This window comes from Mytilus edulis, chromosome 13 (genome assembly GCF_963676685.1).
Source record: "Mytilus edulis chromosome 13, xbMytEdul2.2, whole genome shotgun sequence".
Classification (NCBI taxonomy): domain Eukaryota; kingdom Metazoa; phylum Mollusca; class Bivalvia; order Mytilida; family Mytilidae; genus Mytilus; species Mytilus edulis.
The window spans coordinates 44,855,132-44,870,820 of NC_092356.1; the positions used below are offsets into that span (position 1 = coordinate 44,855,132).

At 31.6% G+C, this 15,689-nt stretch overlaps 2 protein-coding genes across 2 annotated transcripts; one reads left to right on the forward strand and one right to left on the reverse strand.

Annotated features, from left to right (window-relative positions):
* Positions 1–2,585: 2,585 nt before the first annotated feature.
* On the forward strand, positions 2,586–3,650 carry LOC139500347 (acetylcholine receptor subunit beta-type unc-29-like). The gene has a single exon (XM_071289091.1). It carries the CDS (start codon positions 2,586–2,588, stop codon positions 3,648–3,650), a length of 1,065 nt encoding a protein of 354 aa, XP_071145192.1.
* Positions 3,651–8,591: 4,941 nt separating this feature from the next.
* Positions 8,592–14,518, reverse strand: LOC139499949 (uncharacterized). Its single transcript, XM_071288612.1, has 3 exons — positions 14,387–14,518; positions 11,266–11,347; positions 8,592–9,082 (listed from the first exon to the last, which is right to left on the reverse strand). The coding sequence occupies exons 1-3, from the start codon at positions 14,402–14,404 to the stop codon at positions 8,709–8,711; spliced, it is 474 nt and encodes a 157-aa protein (XP_071144713.1). The 5' UTR covers positions 14,405–14,518; the 3' UTR covers positions 8,592–8,708.
* Between the last annotated feature and the right edge of the window lie 1,171 nt (positions 14,519–15,689).

Consider the following 15,689-nt stretch of genomic DNA (forward strand, 5'->3'; position numbering starts at 1 on the left):
ATAAAACATATGAAATAAAAGCATATTAAAAAAAAAATACAAAGGTGGAAATTAAAAACCGTTTATTAGTAATATAAAAAAGAAAATAAACATCAAACAACAGCATTGTCAATTCAAAAAGCAAAACGACGAAACCATTGAAAAAAAACGACATATAAAGCAAAATACATAAAGTAAAACTATTTACTATTTTTAGTCCATGGTTGAAAGCTCCCTTGGTATCAATTCTCTATTAATGAAAGCATGAATATAGAACACAAAGACCTGTTTTATAGAATTATTTGGGAGATACATGCATACACTTCACATGTACGAGCGGTTGGAATTTGGCTACAGAAATAACGAAGCTACTTTAGCAAGTTTAGTTTTTAATTGATAATATTTCGTCTAGTTTCGAGATGTGAATCAACTTTTAACGACTTTGCATTTTTAATCTCACTATTTTGTGATTGGTGGGTAAAATGTATTAAAAACTCACACCTTTTTGAAATGTTAAACATAATATTTAATTAATTAAAGCGTGCTGCATTCCGTCTTAAGGTGGAACGGTAGTATTTCCTGGCCCATAAGGGATAATGAGAGCCTTTTTAGAATTTTCACCACTTTCTAACACTGCAAAAAATTCTACATTCACAGTTAACTGAAGTACTTTCAGTTTACTATTCAGAAATGAATTTGAATTAGAACATCTCTAAGTTAACTGTTTGTCTATTTTTCATGTATGCATTAAGTTAAATTATGTCCCCTTACAGAATCAATTTGCCTTTATTGTGCTTTTCACTGTCAGAAAATATTAACAACTAATGGTATTTGCATGGAAGATGAATAATCCATTTAATCTTACTGATATAGCATCATAAATACATTCTTTGTCAAAAATAATGTCTATTCAATGTAAAGAAACCCCTATTTCTATCTCTATTTCAGACCAATATGAGAGATAAATGACTAAGTAAGAACACCTTAACCACTTACTGGTTCCCCAAAAGCTCCTACTGGTGTCATGTTACATCAGAACTACAAATTAAACCTCAAGAAAACTAGTATAGCTGAACTTGTGTTGAAAAAAATAAGAAATTATGCCATTTATTCATTTCGGTGAAAATAATAGGATGTACATGCAACCGAAGAATGTCGCGTCTCAAATTTCAGTGGTTGCACATGTGTCAGACATTGCGAAAAGTTGAAGCGAGCAATTATAATTAAAAATGTTTTGCAAGTTACATAAAAAAAATGAAGTTCTACTTTCTAGGTAAATATTTACATTATACCTACACATCAGGCAAAATTTGTTGAATCAGCAATTTTTACTCTCAGGGTTGGAATGTAAGGCTTGTTTTTATCATAGTTGCCCTTAATCAACTTTTTATTGATAAACTTACAAATTGCATAGGTAAAAAAAGTTCCTTTATTGATTTAGTGTAAAAATATATATCCCCCTAAAGCATACTGCATATCTGTGAAATTATAAAATCAACAAAACGTTAAACACCGTGTCGCAAATTTCTAGTTAATGTTTAAACACTATGTTGTCTGTTTCAATAGTTTATGAAGGAAAACTATCAGAAACATATGTTGCGATGTATGTTCTCCAGAAGCCACGAGATGCGTACGCTTGTACGCGACCAAGGCGACATATAAAGTTATCCGTCCATTTATGTGTACCGAATAGTTTTAATGACAAAATTAGACAATCGCCTCCTGTTTAGAGTTATTGCTAATATATTTTTTTATGCATTTTTAGTATAGTTTCTTATTATCTTGAAAACTATACTCAATAGATAAAAACTGAACATGACAAAAATAGTCTAAAAAGTCGAATTGTTAAACATGGATTTTAACAGCTAAAGTTCAAAGACTTAGGATGCAAAACAATATTATGCTCAAAACAATGAAATTCCATTAGCAATGTTTATATTGTGAAAATAGCTGGATTTTTTTTATTAAAATTATATTTTATACAAGCGTTTTATCTTAAATTGATGTGTTTGTATAAATCCAATGTTTTAATGGGTATTTATATTTAATGGATTGATACAATTGATGACAGTCCATTAATTTCAAATTAAACTGTAATTTTACAAGCTATTCTTTAGAAGGATCATGATTTGTATTCATATAAATAAAACTCAGTCATCAATGTCAAACATAAAGTATTTCCCCTATTGTCTTGTTAATTTAAGTTTACATCAACTGTCATTGATCATTTAAGCCGATTAAAAAAAAAAGAATTTAACGAAAAAATTATTTTCAAACAATACAATTTCATTAGCAGTGTTTACATTACAATTTGTCTATCTTTAGTATGATTGACTCGATATTGAACCAAAAAACTTATTTATACAAACGTTACGTTCCATTAATTGATGTATTTGTATAGATTTGTAATGGACTGTGAATTCCTATTCGAAACATTCATGATTCTTTCAGAAATAACACACTCATATTCGATGAAATTTTTGAGAGAGAATATTATGTATTGCGCTTATTTCGGTATGAAGTGGATTTTACTTTTCTATGTTATGCTCTTAGTTAATGTTCAAGCTCAGACAATCACTGATGTTCAGATACTATACAAAGACCTGATGACGAATTATACAAAAGAGGTGATGCCTACACCATCAACAGAGACATTACACATAGGTATAAGTTTTCTAATGGTATCTATTAACTTTTTCAGAGCAGTCGAGGAGAGCATATCTCTTACAGGATGTTTCCATCTAATCTGGCATGATACACGTCTAGAGTGGACTCCGTCTTTAAAAGGAAATTTGAGTTTGTTAATGATTGACCCAAACGATATATGGCTACCACCGTTGGTTCTTATAAATCGAGTTGACAAAATTGAAATAATTGGTGACAGTACGAAATTTCCTGTATCTGTGAACAGTAGTGGATATATAAGGTATAGTCCAGGGACAGTAGCAGATGTCAAATGTACCCCAGATATTTCTAAATTTCCGTTTGATAGACAAATATGTACTCTTGAAATAGTTCCATGGGGAGTGGACAAAAAACATCTTTCATTAACAAAAATAGTTGATGTATGTCTTTTGATGCATCTCACTCCCAATTCGGACTGGAACTTGGAAAAGTGCACTTCGACAGTCAACAATTCTCAAGAACACAGTGTTTTTTACGTTACAGTAGAAATTAAACGTCAGCCACTCTATTATACAATAATGGTAGTTTTTCCTACATTTTTGTTTGGATTTTTGAACCCATTGGTGTTCATCGTTCCAGTTGAAACAGGAGAACGTATAGGCCTAGCAATCACATTGTTGTTGTCATATGCTATTTTTCTTACTCTTGCTTCAGCCTCAGTACCAGCTACCTCGAATCCGATGTGCACTTTACTTATTATTATGATTGTGATTATCACAGTCAGTGGAGTAATTCTGTACGGTACAACACTAACTATTAAATACCATTATAAAAAGAAAACTGATGATATTTGGTCACCACTGAAAGGTATAACAGAATGGATATTGAACAAGAAGTTGAAATATGCAGAACAAGCTGATTCCAAAAAGAAAATAAATGTTACCAAGGACGACATAGTTGAATTATTAGACTCATTGTTTTTCTTTGGGTCTTATATGACGATGATCATTATTTGTTTTGGATATTTCTTATATGTGTTGATCTGAATATGTTTATTATTGTTTATTTTGTACGTTCAGACTTGCAATATATGTTATACCTACTACTACATTAAGGAATAGGTTTTTGAAAATGATTCAAATTGGTCTATTTACCATTTGGCTATTTATTTTATGTATTTTTTGTCATATAGCTCATCGACGGGTTCGGTACTTATACATCTTCGGATTTCAAATGTCCATTTTTATCATTACTTATTAACAAATGTCGTTAAAAATAACATAAATAAAATGTGATACCTGTAGGTCGGAATTTTAAACCAAACATCTGTTTTATGTACTGCATCAACGAGTTACGCTTTGTCATTCACCTTATATTATGCCATAGAAATTATTGCATTTATTCCTTTTTACCATGTAAAAAAATACTTTTCATAGTGACAGTATATTGTTTTTATAGTTATTAAAATTGTAACACAATGTTGTCTGCTGTACCCTAACTTTGGACATTTTACCTATTACCTATGTTAGTTTTGCTCCTTGGAAATAGATCTTTTTGTAATATTCGTTTGTTTGTCAATTAATAGTTTGATATTTTCTTCACAAATTCAAAATACTACACATTATGGTATATACACATGCGTGATTTATGTGACTTTCAATGTTGCATAAAACTAAATAAAACAAAGAGAAGAATTACCAAGTACAAAAATGTAGTTAATAAAACACTTTTTGTACGGTAACAGACATTATTGTGGCCAATAATGAAAACTAAATTGCACAAATACAATAGCAAAACGTTACATAGTACACTTTGAATAAATCACCACAGTCCCCCAATATACCCCCAAAAAAACAGAATTAAATTTCTACGATCCGAAAGAAATCTGTAAATGATTTTTCCTCTTTCGATATTCTAATTACGTTTGTTGTTTTTTTGGATTCAATAAAGCATATTGCTGAGATGAAAAACAAAGATTACAAAAAAGGTCCTTCAAATTCAGAACATATATGTCTGTTTTGTACGTTACTACGATGAAATATAATAAAACAAAATAGAAGAAAAAAAACTTAATTTACTGTGAGGTGAAATCTGTTTCTCCGGAAGAGTAATGCATAATTTAGCTGATATAACTTAACATTTCTGCACTGTTACGTTAATTGGGAAATAAGTGCACAGAGCATTAGTAAAATTGAAGTGAATGTAAAAATGACATTCAAATACATTTAAAGATTTTCTACCAAAATTGACTTATTTCCGCAACTGTACATTAATTTGCCGTAAGTCATCGCTTACTAGCTATCTTTTGCAGTTGTTTTTATTGGCAATGCATTTTAATTAAGTCGATATAGCGTTTATGGCAAATTAATTTGTATATCTTCTCCCCATTTGTAATTATAAATTTGTTATCCATGGTATAACAACCGTTCAATTTAAATCCTATCTTTGTTTCATATTTTTCTGTACTGTTTTATTACAATTTAATGTAGTTTAAATAAAACGAAGTGCCAATCTCATCTCAATGAACAAAGGGTAAGACGTATTAGTTCCATTATTATTCTTTGGTTTTTATATAGTGATAAAAATTATCACGTGTTTACATTTGTCGAGGACTATGCTAGACAATTGTTAATCAGAAGGAAGAATACGTAGATACTTTTTTCCCAAATGAATGAAAGATGTAAGGTTGTGATATAAATCGGGATAAAGAAAATAGGTCTTTTAAACACATGCTACACTAGTCATTAAAGATCATGTTTTACCTTCATGACAGATATGCTGTAGTCCACGCATATACAGCCTCGAATAAATCACCTCAAAGCTGCTTGATAAAAGATTTAGGTAATTGTGGTTCTAGAGGCGGCATGAATAAGAATTGAATAGTTAAACAAATCAGATCCATTTGACTGCAATCTAAGACTCTTTCATCCTTCTAATTAAGATACTGTAATAGATGTGCCTTGATATGCCTAGGTTAATTCCCCTTAATTTGGACAGATTAATTATTTAGTATTTAAATGTTTATTTTAGGTTTAATTTGATTTAAATATAGTAGGATAAAAGTAAAGAAGGTTAATTTAACTGTTTTAGTATTTAACCTTTGTTGTTTTAATATTGTTTTAAGAATATTCATTTATTTAACTTTTCTTCAGTACCTTTTATGTAAAAGTTAGCCTGTTTAATGACAAGTTTAGGATATCATTTGATATTCAGTCGGAGTCGGCCTTGCACAGGCCTCCAAATACTCGCCGGAACTAAAATTAGTACCACTCGAGTCCAGAGTTAGCCACCACTTCGGTGCAGTTCGCCAGAGTTGGTCACCCCCTTTTGGTGAAATTTTACAAATTAAAACACAACGCGAAGCAAAGGAGTAGGTCTAGTAAGACCTCTTTTTGGCCCAAAAATATAGCAGTTTTACAAAATTGTTAAAATGTTTACTTTTAGTTATTTATTGGACAGTAGAATGCTTCTCCTACATAAATATAGGCTGTTTTTGACAATACGTTGTACATACATCGAGTACTAGCACCAGTTAGTCATGCTAAATTACTGAAATCTTCACAATTCTAGCATTTTGGTTAAACTTTAGACGGTTTCCGTGTGAAACGAAAGTGGCCGCATTCGTGTTCATCTAAAATATTTATATGAAAGTTGTATTTGATGATAATACATAACATATATATAAAGGTTGAGGATGAACACCGATGCGGCCACTTTCATTTTTGACCAGAAAACATCTGAAAAGAGACATTTTTCAGCATATTTGGTAGATTTTTCATATTTGAGCTTGAATCGGAGCGTTTTTAATGACTAAATTAGTTAAAATCTTTCACATAAATTAATTGAATCAATTAAAATAGACACTTAAGTGTTTAAAAAGTGGTCAACATCTTTCGTTACATGAACCTGAAATTTGAGGCCAAAATCGGTCCTTACCGGACCTTCTCCTTTACTTTATTTTACTTAAAAGACTAACTCTGGGAACACTCTATTTTGCATTTTTACATTTGAAATTACTTTATTTTTTAACTTCAGTTTAGAAAGTTTTCTGACTCCTGTTTATTTCCGACTTTGTTTAATATTCATGCAATTACTGTACATTTGTGAATAAAATATAGTTTTCATTTGATTTATTGTCTGTTGTTCAGCCATAATCTGATATCAGGTATCCCAATGGTAGAATAGAATAAGGGCGAAGTACTGGCCACTACACGTCCCGGGCGGTGTCGTCACCGACCCCCTCCGTTACAATACTAACTTTTCTACAATTTTTTTTAAGTATTTCCCATTCCAAACTGTCGTAAAGTGAGAGGTTTAGCGCTATAAAACCAGGTTCAGTCTACCATTTTCTAGATTTGAAAATGTCTGTTCTACGTCAGGAATATGACAGTCGATGTCCATTCGTTTGATAGGTTTTGTCATTTGATTTTGCCATGGAATTAGGGACTTTCCGATTGAATTTTCTTCGGAGTTCAGTATTTTTGTGATTTTACTTTTTGAATGTTTTATTTTGAAAATTTTAAGAGTTTTGCATTTAAAAAGCAGTAACAGTATTACAACCCTATAAATCCTAATTGAAGGCGACAACTCTTCAAATACATTACTGTTACTCCATAACTGTACCAAAAAGTAGGCAAGGGGGCAATCAAGTCAAATGAAAACAGAAAACAAATTTAGCATATAGAAACAAGCAACTGTACCCAAAACACTAGACACAGAAAGCGAAACAAAAAGAAAACAAACTACAAGGTAAATCAAAAAGGAAATTGTCTATAAACTGACAAAAAGACAAACGTAGGACTTTATCAAAGAACATGACTAATGGATAGAAAACAAATGAAATATATATTCTTGACTTGTAATGTGCATTTTATGAATTTAATGGGATCTCTTCATGTACCCATGAAGTATCAGTGAATAATGTATATCAGTTGCTACCGAAGGGTAATGAATAATGTAATCATCTAGTATGCTGTTCAATTGTCTGTTAAGTTGTTGGAATAGACAATTTCAAAACAAATATGAAGTTCTAATATTGCTGTGTTCAAACCAAACGAGGATGTTTCGCGTCTTATATTGTGATTTATCATTTATGTCGTCTAGTTTTTTAAGTGCCAAACGTGACCTATTTCCGAATAGGACTATTTAACTAAGTTTGAATTCGCATTGCTATAAGACGTGTCTCGGCTTTTTTTATCCAGCGTTTCTGTATCTAGTTACAAATTTTTATTTGTAATTATGATAGTATATTGTTTTGTGTCTTATCGTTTGTAGATTCTTTTTTGGTTTTTTTTTCGTATGTGAGGGTACAGATGGTTAATCACCCAGTTCATTTCTTGGATTTTGGTTTAGGGAAGCTGTGTGCACTGGATTTATTTGTTTTGCAGTTTGATTTGGAAGAGGGTATGACATAGTTGGTTGCACTATTACTAACAAAATTCTATATTAATATTCGTGTAATTGTTATGAAATAATCAAATAACATAATTAGAAACCTAATTTTGTTTTTTTGCCAATTTTTAGCAAATTACCTGTAACGTTATGTTTTGTAACATTGATTCATTCGTTTTATAGATACACGGTTCGTAATTCTATGAAGCTATTTTTGTGTACTGTCCTTAATTAATTTGAGTAATTCGTTGTTTATCTGTGGTTAACATGTCGACATGTACTTTAATATTATTTATTTATGTATTTTTCTGTCTTTGGTGTTCTTCCGTTTATTCGTATTGTATTCCCGTTGTGTAATGTTGGCGGTATATTTATCATTGACTTAAGGTGTTGTACGACAGTCGCATCAAATTTCATTATATTGACAACGAGACGTGAACTAAACAAACAGACATAAAAGGTAAAAATGTCAATAATACAGCAGTCAACATTGTGCTATAATCCTAATCACTAAAAAAACAAACAAATAAGTAACAAAGAAGATCAAAATGGCTTCAGACCCGTGATATTAAGAGACAAGCAAGAATAAAAAAAAATAAAGTAAAGTAATCTTTATTTAAATTCGATTTTTCATATATATTATCAACATAGATAATATGCATCTGTACTTTCATAGAAAATACAGTAAAAAATTGTTGAAGCCAGATAATAATTTAACACCATGAAGGGCATGTTTTTCTCGTACACAATATATCTGAGAGACGGTTTGCAAAATGACGCCCATCATTTACTCGTCTTCTATATGATCCGTATTTTCTTTCATAACTATTTGTACATTTCATGATACAATCAACGCTTAGAGAACTATATCCAGCTGGTCTACTTTCACGTCTGGTTGAACACTTGTCAGAGTTCGTAGAGAATCCACGATTATAAACATCGTTCTTGTTTAATCTTTCAAAGTAATATCCTTTGTATAGAATCCACCTGTGTTTATGAGATCTAGTGCTTCTTGATGGTGCCTTTCGTTTTCCCATGCAGGATAAATCTGTTGTTCCAAAATAGTATGGCTCTCCTCCAGAGGGTTCTACAAGTTATAAGAGATGGCTGTCGTTAGTTTTCTACAATGTTTTTAACATGTTCATATATATTCCTATATTATTGTACATGTATGTACAAAAACAAATTGAGATTTCCAAACCATGATATGACAATTGTAAACAAATAAACTTGCACGATATCATAATTTTCCTCTTTTTTCTTTTGGTATTATCAAATATCCACTTATGCTTTATACATTTTTGTTTTTGTGTTCACTATTTCCTGTTAGTCTATAAGTGAAGATAAGTGTACGTTATAAAGAAATTAAACGAAGATGAGGGATAGACGTTGGTTGAAGATGACGTCGATGAATTACATTGGATATTTTTGTAATGAGCTGTCATATTATTGTTTGTAAAGCTTCCCCTTATAATGATTCTTAGTGGTGTTCTAAGGCAGGTACATTATTGCAGTTTTTGCTTTCAACATATCTTTTGTCCATTCATAATCAGACATGTATTTTGTTATAAAGATTTGCTGTTCCGACATTTTTTAAATCAATTAGTATTAAGGAATGTATCTTCCTCATGCAACGCTCTGATTACTTGCCCGGCTTTGGCTATACTTTTTTGCCATTTTGTTGTTGTTTATAGCTCTTCATCCTTTTAATATGTTTTGGATTTTCAATAATTGTGGCCATGAGCGCGCATCACTGAAGATACATTGGTTGTCGAAATGCACATCTGGTGCAGAAAATTGGTAACGTTTATGTTTTATTTTCATACTATCTTTCAATGAAGTATAAAATGGGATATGAAGAACAGACAATTGATTGATGGGATATAATTGAGTACCGATCCTAACAATGATTAAATTTGCCTACAAGATTTGTTTAATTAGCACGTTCAACACTCATTTTCTTATTTTGAATTTTCTGATTTTAAATTTTCTGATTTTGAATTTTCGTCTGCCAATAAATCCATCCGCAGCTTCCAATGGACGAAATATTCCTGGATTATAATTGGATACCAGATTGTTGGTTTATGGGCTTACTCCTGATTTGGATGATAGTTGTAAAAAATCTGTGTCAGTGATCAGCACTTCACATACATGCATATGTTATATTTGTCGTGCCAACATCATAACCTAATTTCCTTGTTCATTTATCCTTTATTTGGTATATCACGGGCTTTTCCAGCTATAAGTATAAGCGCAAATCAAATCTTGCAGCCATTATTAATGTTTGATTATAGGCTGGTTTTTTTAATTAGTTATATTTCAAAAAATGTAAATTGAAGCATGTACATGTTAAAATTAGTCGGAATATCAGATAATCAAAAAGAAGTCGTGGTTTAGTGGTTAGAACACCGGACTGCATATACATCGAATCCTTATTTGATCTTCGTTCCGAAGATGAAATATAAGGGACTGAATTTTCTACTCCTCTTTGACGCAATTGGTGAGTATGGTGTTAAAAAAAGATGATGGTCCATCGGAAAGGGACGATACATGGCTGATCCTTGTTAAGTGGAGTTAAGTGGAGCAACATCAATAACAATTAGCAGTTAGTATATATAAAAAAGAAGATGTTGTGTGATGGTCAATGAGACAACTCTCCACATAGACAAAAATGACACAGAAATTAAAAACTATATGTCAACGTACGGCCTTCAACAATGAGCAAAGCCCATACCACATAGTCAGCTATAAAAGTCTCCAAAATGACAATGTAAAACAATTCAAACGCGAAAACTAACGGCCTAATTTATATAAACAAAAATGAACGAAAAACAAATATGTAACACATGAACAAACGACATCCACTGAATTACAGGCTCCTGACTTGGGACAGGCACATACATACATAATGTGGCGAGGTTAAACATGTTAGCGGGATCCCAACATTCCCTCTAAACAGCTGGAACAGTGGTTTAACAGCACACCATAAGAACGAACTATAAAAATCAGTTGAAAAAGGCTTAAATCATCAGATGGACAAAAATACAAGTGGACGTAGTGTTAACGGTATCATATATTAAATCCCTTCAAATACATTTGCTTTTGACTAAATAACATTTCATGGATCGTTTTAAAAGATATTAAATGTGTTTTAAACAGTATGGCTAAGTTGAATTCACTTTACTCATGACAAATTATTGATATAACAAATAATGAAATATAATTTTATTTGTAATGAGTCAAATATCGACATATAATATAAATGATTACCATTGCATTTGTAACCCCTTAGTTTACCATTCCACCAACCATCGCAGTTCGTTATTAGTACGGCTAACACCAAGACAATTATCTGCATAAAAATATTATCAATTAACATTTAGGAATAACAATACATAATGTAATGCGTTTACAATGTACACAGTATGTTATAATAACAAATTATTTATTAAGAACCACATACTGTTAGTTATGTATTTTGATTTTACCCAATTAAATGAAACGTTTGAAAAAGAACAAATAAATGTCTCTTGAATAACATGAACGGTACCAATTTTTCTGCACCAGATGCGCATTTCGACAATACATGTCTCTTCAGTGATGCTGGCGGCCAAAATATGTAAAATCCAAAGCTTATATAAAAGATAAAGAGCTATAATCCAAAAGTTCCAAAAAGTATAGCCAAATCCGTGAAAGGAATCAGAGCTTTGCATGAGGGAGATACATTCCTTAATTTACAATAATTTTTAATATTTTTTAACAGCAATATATGGCAGAATATATGACATAGACGATTAATCGGTTTGAAAAGAAATTTCAAGCTACAAGATTATAATTCCATGCTATCAAATACAAATTTGAAACTTTCAATTAAAATTATATAGTTCTTCAGTACGAATTTCAATCAGCTGAAGGAAAACAATAAGATGAATCGGTTATTAGAATCATTTGAATGAAATTGTTATAATGAAGCAGGGTCAAATCCGGTTGAGGGGGGTTTACGATCAATGATTTTAATTGGACCCCGCCCCATTTACCATGCCATTATCCTTGGTTGAAAACCCTTGCTAACAATGGATGGATCCCGCCCTTAGTGGAAGGGACTAATAATTAAACTGTACAATCAACAGCAAAAATACGTAGGAATTTGTATTTATAAATGTAAGGGATGCGTATTCGGTTACTCGAGTAATTCTCAAATGATAATATCTTATTCATGTTATTTCTGTTGAACATTGACTAATTTTGATTTCTTAATATCACGCCATTGTCAGGGTGTTTCTCTATGAATGTTTAGTTTGGTTTGACTTTTTAATCGTTGTTTCGATAAGTGTTAATCAAATTATTCTATGTTTGAATTATATGTTCAGCTAATTAGCTGTGTACCATCATATATAATTATTTTCATTATTTTCCAAAAATGATAAAGTATTTAGGGTTTAAAGTCCATGTGACAGTGACCCACTTAGTGTAAAATGTGTAAAAGTGTGTTTCAATTTTGAAGATTTTTTTTTACATCCCTCCGTAAACCAAAATAGAACTCTTATAGAAACTTTTCACCAAGTTGACATCTCTAATAGATATTGATTGATGAGGAAATTCGTTTTCTTTGATCCTCGTTTTTGTAAAACCGAAGCTTTTTCAAGTTATTTTTTTCTATCTTATAACAATCAGCAGAATACATTTCATGTATCAATACTAGTAATATTGAAACTTAGTTCACAATAATCAGACTAACATTATCCGGGAACGTGACATTTTTTTCGTTAACAATGTACAAGATCTTTTCAATTTCTGCACGAAGATAATTATCTTCAAATTGAAGAATAACAGTATTGGTGTTTTCTAAAACAATTGTGACCGACAGCAACTAACGATGTACTAGTATTCTAAACTATAAGATGTGTGATCAGGACACACGCATACAGAATGTGGCTAGTTTAGAATATTGATGTTTATTTAAGCAAACCCAATCATGGGACGGTGGTATAACAATACAATAATACAAAAGGAAACATCATTTACGTTGGAGCTATTTCAACATATCAGCACTAAATGCAAAAAAGAAGATAGCACACCAAAAATGGACATAATAATTGACCAAGGGGTGCCTTCAGTTACTGAAAACTGGTTCATCATGTCCAAAGCTGAGTATGAGCTAATTAGAAAGTGACATAACAAAATACCGACCTCAATGAAAGTTAAATTAGAAAGGAAAGTCTTATATAAAATAAAGAAATCAAAAGACAAACACATCTAACAAATGGAATACAACTATCATATTCAATGTTTCTCTTACTACAATATCAAACAAAAGATTAAACGGAACTACAAACGCGTCACAAACCCGGGTTGGTTTCATTTGACTCGGAAGGGAAGTGAGTATACTAGCGGGTTGACATGTGACACCCGTCCTAGTGCTCATGTAAATTAAGTTATGGTGATGATTTTAATTAGGTAGCTACATGTCATAATTACTATAGCTCTTCAACGGTTTCTGTACTTATACATCCTCGGATTTCAAATGTTTGGCTTTGAGCGTTCTTGATGAAGGTAAATCCAGAAAAGCACTTCAGACGCATGGGATTATAAAACGTGTTGTTTTCAATTTTTTACATCACTGGGTCGATACCTGTGCTGGTGGACTATCAGGCCCCGATGGTATCATCAGCTCAGTAGTTTGTACTTCGGTACTGACATGATTTAACAAACCTTTCTAAAAGTGTCCGTTTATAACTTTTGAAATTATTAAGAAACTAAGGTTTCAACTCCCGTAGGTAAAGTTGACTTTTAGATGCATTTGGCTATTTATTTTAGGTATTTTTGTCATGTAGCTTTTTAACGGTTTCAGTACTTATACATCCTCGGATTTCAATGTTTGGCTTTGCGCGTTCCTGATGAAGGTAAATCCAGAAAAGCGCTTCAGACGCATGGAATTATTATACGTGTTGTTTTCAATTTTTTACATCACTGGGTTGATACCTCTGCTGGTGGCCTATCAGACCCGCAGGGTATCATCAGCTCAGTATTCAGTACTTCGGAACTGACATGATTTAACAAACTTTTCTAAAAGTGTACGTTTATAAATTTTCAAATTATTAAGAAACTAAGGTTTCAACTCCCGTAGGCAAAGCTGACTTTTAGATGCATTTGGCTATTTATTTTAGGTATTTTTGTCATGTAGCTTTTCAACGGTTTCGGTACTTATACATCCTCGGATTTAAATGTTTGGCTTTGTGCGTTCCCGATGAAGGTAAATCCAGAAAAGCGCTTTGGACGCATGAAAATATTTTACATAATGTTTTCAATTTATTGACACAAAAAGAAGACTATAATTATGATAAAAAAAAATAACTTTTTTAATTAAGACAAAATACTTATATTTTCTTACCGTGAGTGTTATTTTCATGATGACGTTCAGAATACAGTTGATTTAGAATGCTGCTATTAAATACATCAAGTAATGGGAATACAGATGCTACACAAATATGGATATGATGCAGTTTTTATGTAACTCATCCTACTGGATCGATATTTAGTATCAGGAAGTGCAAATTTTCATCTTTTTTTATTTATCCAGTTTTGATTGGCTGAAAATAGGTTACTATTTATAGTAATTACAAGTACAACCAGCTCTGTATTTTGTGTCTTTTGTCTTTTGTCAGTTGTTTGTATTGCTCTGTATCAGTCTGATGGGTTAAGGCCTTTTCAACCGATTTTTAAAGTTTGCTCGAATGTCAACCTGTTCCAGGCTACTGTGAAGGTTGAGCACCATTATTTGTTTTGAGCACCATTATTGTTTGTCTGTTTGTCCTTTTCATTTTTAGCCATGGCGTTGTCAGTTTATTGTCGATTTATGAGTTTGACTGTCCCTCTGGTATCTTTCATCCCTCTTCTGAACACCAAATGATATGTTTATGTTAAGATAAGATAATAAAAAGGATGAATATAAACCATGCAACATTCAGTCATACATATACCAAGTTAGGAACCTGTTTTTCGTTTGTAGATGTCTATCATATTTTCTAAATTGTTTATTGTTATGTATTCTCGACAGAATCGTTTTATCTTCGAGTGGGGATTTCGCATTGTTGAAGGCCGTCCTAAATTACTAAATTCTACGTGATTTTGTCCATGGTGGAAAGTTGTCTTATAATCAATCATTCCACATCTTCTTATTTGCATAAGGTAATCACCACTTTGGAATCGAAAATAAACGCATGTGTAAACTGTCATTTATTTTCAAGCGGTTTTTTTTTCTCATTCTGCAATAGTCACATAGAAATATAATGTCTCCGGTTAAACTGCAGATTTTCACAAATTATTCTAAAAAAGTAACTGCTGTGAATGTTAAATTTTAATTGAGAATAACTTTAAATAATAATGCTCGAAATACTTTTTAGTACAAATATGAATATTTGTGTTTAGTGAATGGTACGTACATTGGTGTTGGTTAGTATCATAGGTTTACATGTTTCTTTTGACACTACATATAAGAAGTGTACATTGTTTTTGACTCAAAAATTACTGTCATATATGAAGGCAATTTTTTGGGTTGAATATGTTCGTGCCAATTTATAAAGGAATATCAATTTGAATTGAAGACAACAGAAAAGAGTTTTGCAAATGTCTTTATACATTTGCTTTTTGCTTGCAAATATTTTCCACCCTTTATTTGGGCATTTAAAAATGAA